A 2,500-nucleotide genomic window follows, 5' to 3' on the forward strand; every position below is an offset into this window, starting at 1 on the left:
ATAATATTTTGCGAGCCCGTGATCTTTAAACACGAAGATAAATTTAAAGTGAGCAAATCGATCCAAGCACTACTCGTTATATCCAAGATGGCGATAACGAAAAGAAGGTCATGCTAGCCGCCTAGTATATCACCCGTGCAAGTCTGCGCTAACAATAGCTACAAAACACAGATAAAACTCGTAAAAGACTCGTTTTCCACGACGAGAAAGGTGATTGAGGATCTGAAAAAGAAGAAGAAGAAGAAGAAGAAGAAGAAGAAGAAGAAGAAGGACATAGATGGTTTTCAATCACGTGATGAGACGGCCATGTTGGTGCAAAAATCAATAGCCAATTATGGCTGATGTTTTGCATTATAAGAGAGTCGCATTCCCAAATGACTTTTTTCTCTATTGTTCTCTGAACCAACGTGGCTGCTGTGACGTTAGTTGAAAACCATCTATACGTGCAGATTGTCCATGTTGCTCTTTTTGAATCCACGGTTGTATTGATTGACAAATGACACACATGCGTGCGCTTTTTGTATTCAGTTAATGAAATTGGCTGAAGAAGATATGATAGGATACTAGCACTAGGGAAGTTAGTAAAATTAATTGTCTGTCTCAATGAGCCCCGTTTCACCGCAAAGTTTTAAGAGCTTTTTCTTAAGTTGTGTTTCTAATCTTTGAAGGTATTTCTTTTTCCACTCAATATTTTCTTGAGCTATTCTCTCTCGGGTGTTCTCAATTTTTTTCACCAGACGATCTCGTTGTTTCGCATTTTTTAACAATGCCCCCTTCTCATATTTTTGAAATACTTCAGAAAGAACTGCCCTGTTATTATCATTTGGTCCAGGATCGTTTCGAACAGGTGGGCCAATTTCTTTCTCTATATCATTTCCGTCGACGCCAGCCGTCGCACTTACAGAACAACATATGTAGTCATTCGCTGACGAATGAAAGGCTGCTTCATCGTCTTCGATCGTGCCTTCCTGGTTAAAAATTGTTTTGTGGTGGAAATCGCCTTCATTGTTAAAAGTTTCAGTTGTCGCTTTAATTACTTCATTTGTCTCACTTGTTTGTAATTTCCTTTCTTTAATGCTATTCTGCTGGTTAGTTTCAAGCGTTTCATATTTCTCGTCTATTATTTCTGGCGGAAGATTGCGTTCGTTGAATAAATTGACGTTTTTGCCTGTTTTACTTGTCGCAGGTTTCATAGCTAGATTTGCTGCCATCTTATTCTTTACAAAGTGCTCATGGCCGGTTTTGGTTGTAATATCGTTAACATTGTCCGAATCAAAGGTTATTCTCAGTGGAGATTGTCGTTTGGGTTCCGAAATAATTACTTCTACAACGCCATCCTTGTCACCGTTATCGTATGACTCATGGATCTGAACCGTTCTTTTGGATGGCGGTAAAGTATCTGACTTCTGACCGTGAATTTTTGTTTCTTTAGGGGCATTTTCAGAGTTTAAATAAATTGTTGATTGGGCTCGAGAGTCGATTTCTGAAACTGGATCGATCACAATTTCAGCATCTTGGCGTCCTCTTATTCCATATGCTTGTTTGCTGGCATTGTTCCTTTGCTGAGCACTGGTGGATGATGCAGGTCCCATTTTACGAGGATTGCCTCTCCAGACAACGTCTGTCAAAGTCCTGTAAGGACCATACTGTTTGTGATTTACCGAAGTCGGCCCTTGCAGACTCTCGTTGCTGTATAATCGTTGTCCTTCGTGCCCTGGAAAAGTTGGATTCCTGCTCGTTTTTAGAGTGCACTTCTCAGACCAGCCTCCTTCAGCCGAGCTTTGTGACGAAATTAAAACATTTCGTAATGATTGGTTCGAATGTTCTTCTCGAAGTTCTTTACTCATCACGAAGTCACTCTCATCAACGTAAATGGAACGAGATGAGTCGACAGCGTGAACGTTTGCTGTTTCCCTCGACAAGCCATTTTTTCCACTTATTAATATATCAATCGCCTTCTTCGAAGCACTGTTCTTCGCTGTAGTTTGATTGACCGAGATACCTCGAGAGGCAGAACCCAGCAACAGTTCTCTTATTTGCGGGGAGTCGTTTTTTGAGCACAGTCTTCTGTCCAGTAATTCAATAAGTTTTAATACTTTCTTGGTTGCGCCTATGCTTGCGTGAGGTTCCTCCGTTGTTGGATTCCTCGGGCGTCCGTCTTCTTGACGTTGTAAATTAATTTTAACACCTGAATCAGCGTTTCTATTAGAGCAATGTGTAACGTTCCGGGCGAACCTTTGTGATTGTGGCACGACCTGAACACGTGCACCTGTCTGCATGCACCTTCTAATAGATTCACTTGCATTTGCTCTGTCAGAGAAATTCTGCCTTTCATTGACGCTACCAACTCTATTGCTGGTCAAAGAGCCGAGTACTACTGTTGATGGTTGTTCACTGGACGGCAATTGGTTGGGAGTGCAATTCATTAATAAATGCTTGTATTGATTCCTCCATTTTTGCTGTGGATACTTGTAATTTCGTTTAGGGGAAGTATAGGTGT

General features: G+C 41.0%; 1 protein-coding gene across 1 annotated transcript in view; it reads right to left on the reverse strand.

Annotated features, from left to right (window-relative positions):
• Positions 1–510: 510 nt before the first annotated feature.
• The window catches only part of LOC137983348 (uncharacterized), a 6,130-nt gene continuing 4,140 nt past the window's right edge, over positions 511–2,500 (reverse strand). Inside the window, exon 2 of the mRNA XM_068830551.1 lies at positions 511–2,500. This exon is cut by the window's right edge and continues 1,549 nt beyond it. Coding sequence (XP_068686652.1) covers positions 588–2,500 — 1,913 coding nt within the window. The 3' untranslated portion in view covers positions 511–587.

This window comes from Montipora foliosa, chromosome 13 (assembly GCF_036669935.1).
Source record: "Montipora foliosa isolate CH-2021 chromosome 13, ASM3666993v2, whole genome shotgun sequence".
Lineage (NCBI taxonomy): Eukaryota > Metazoa > Cnidaria > Anthozoa > Scleractinia > Acroporidae > Montipora > Montipora foliosa.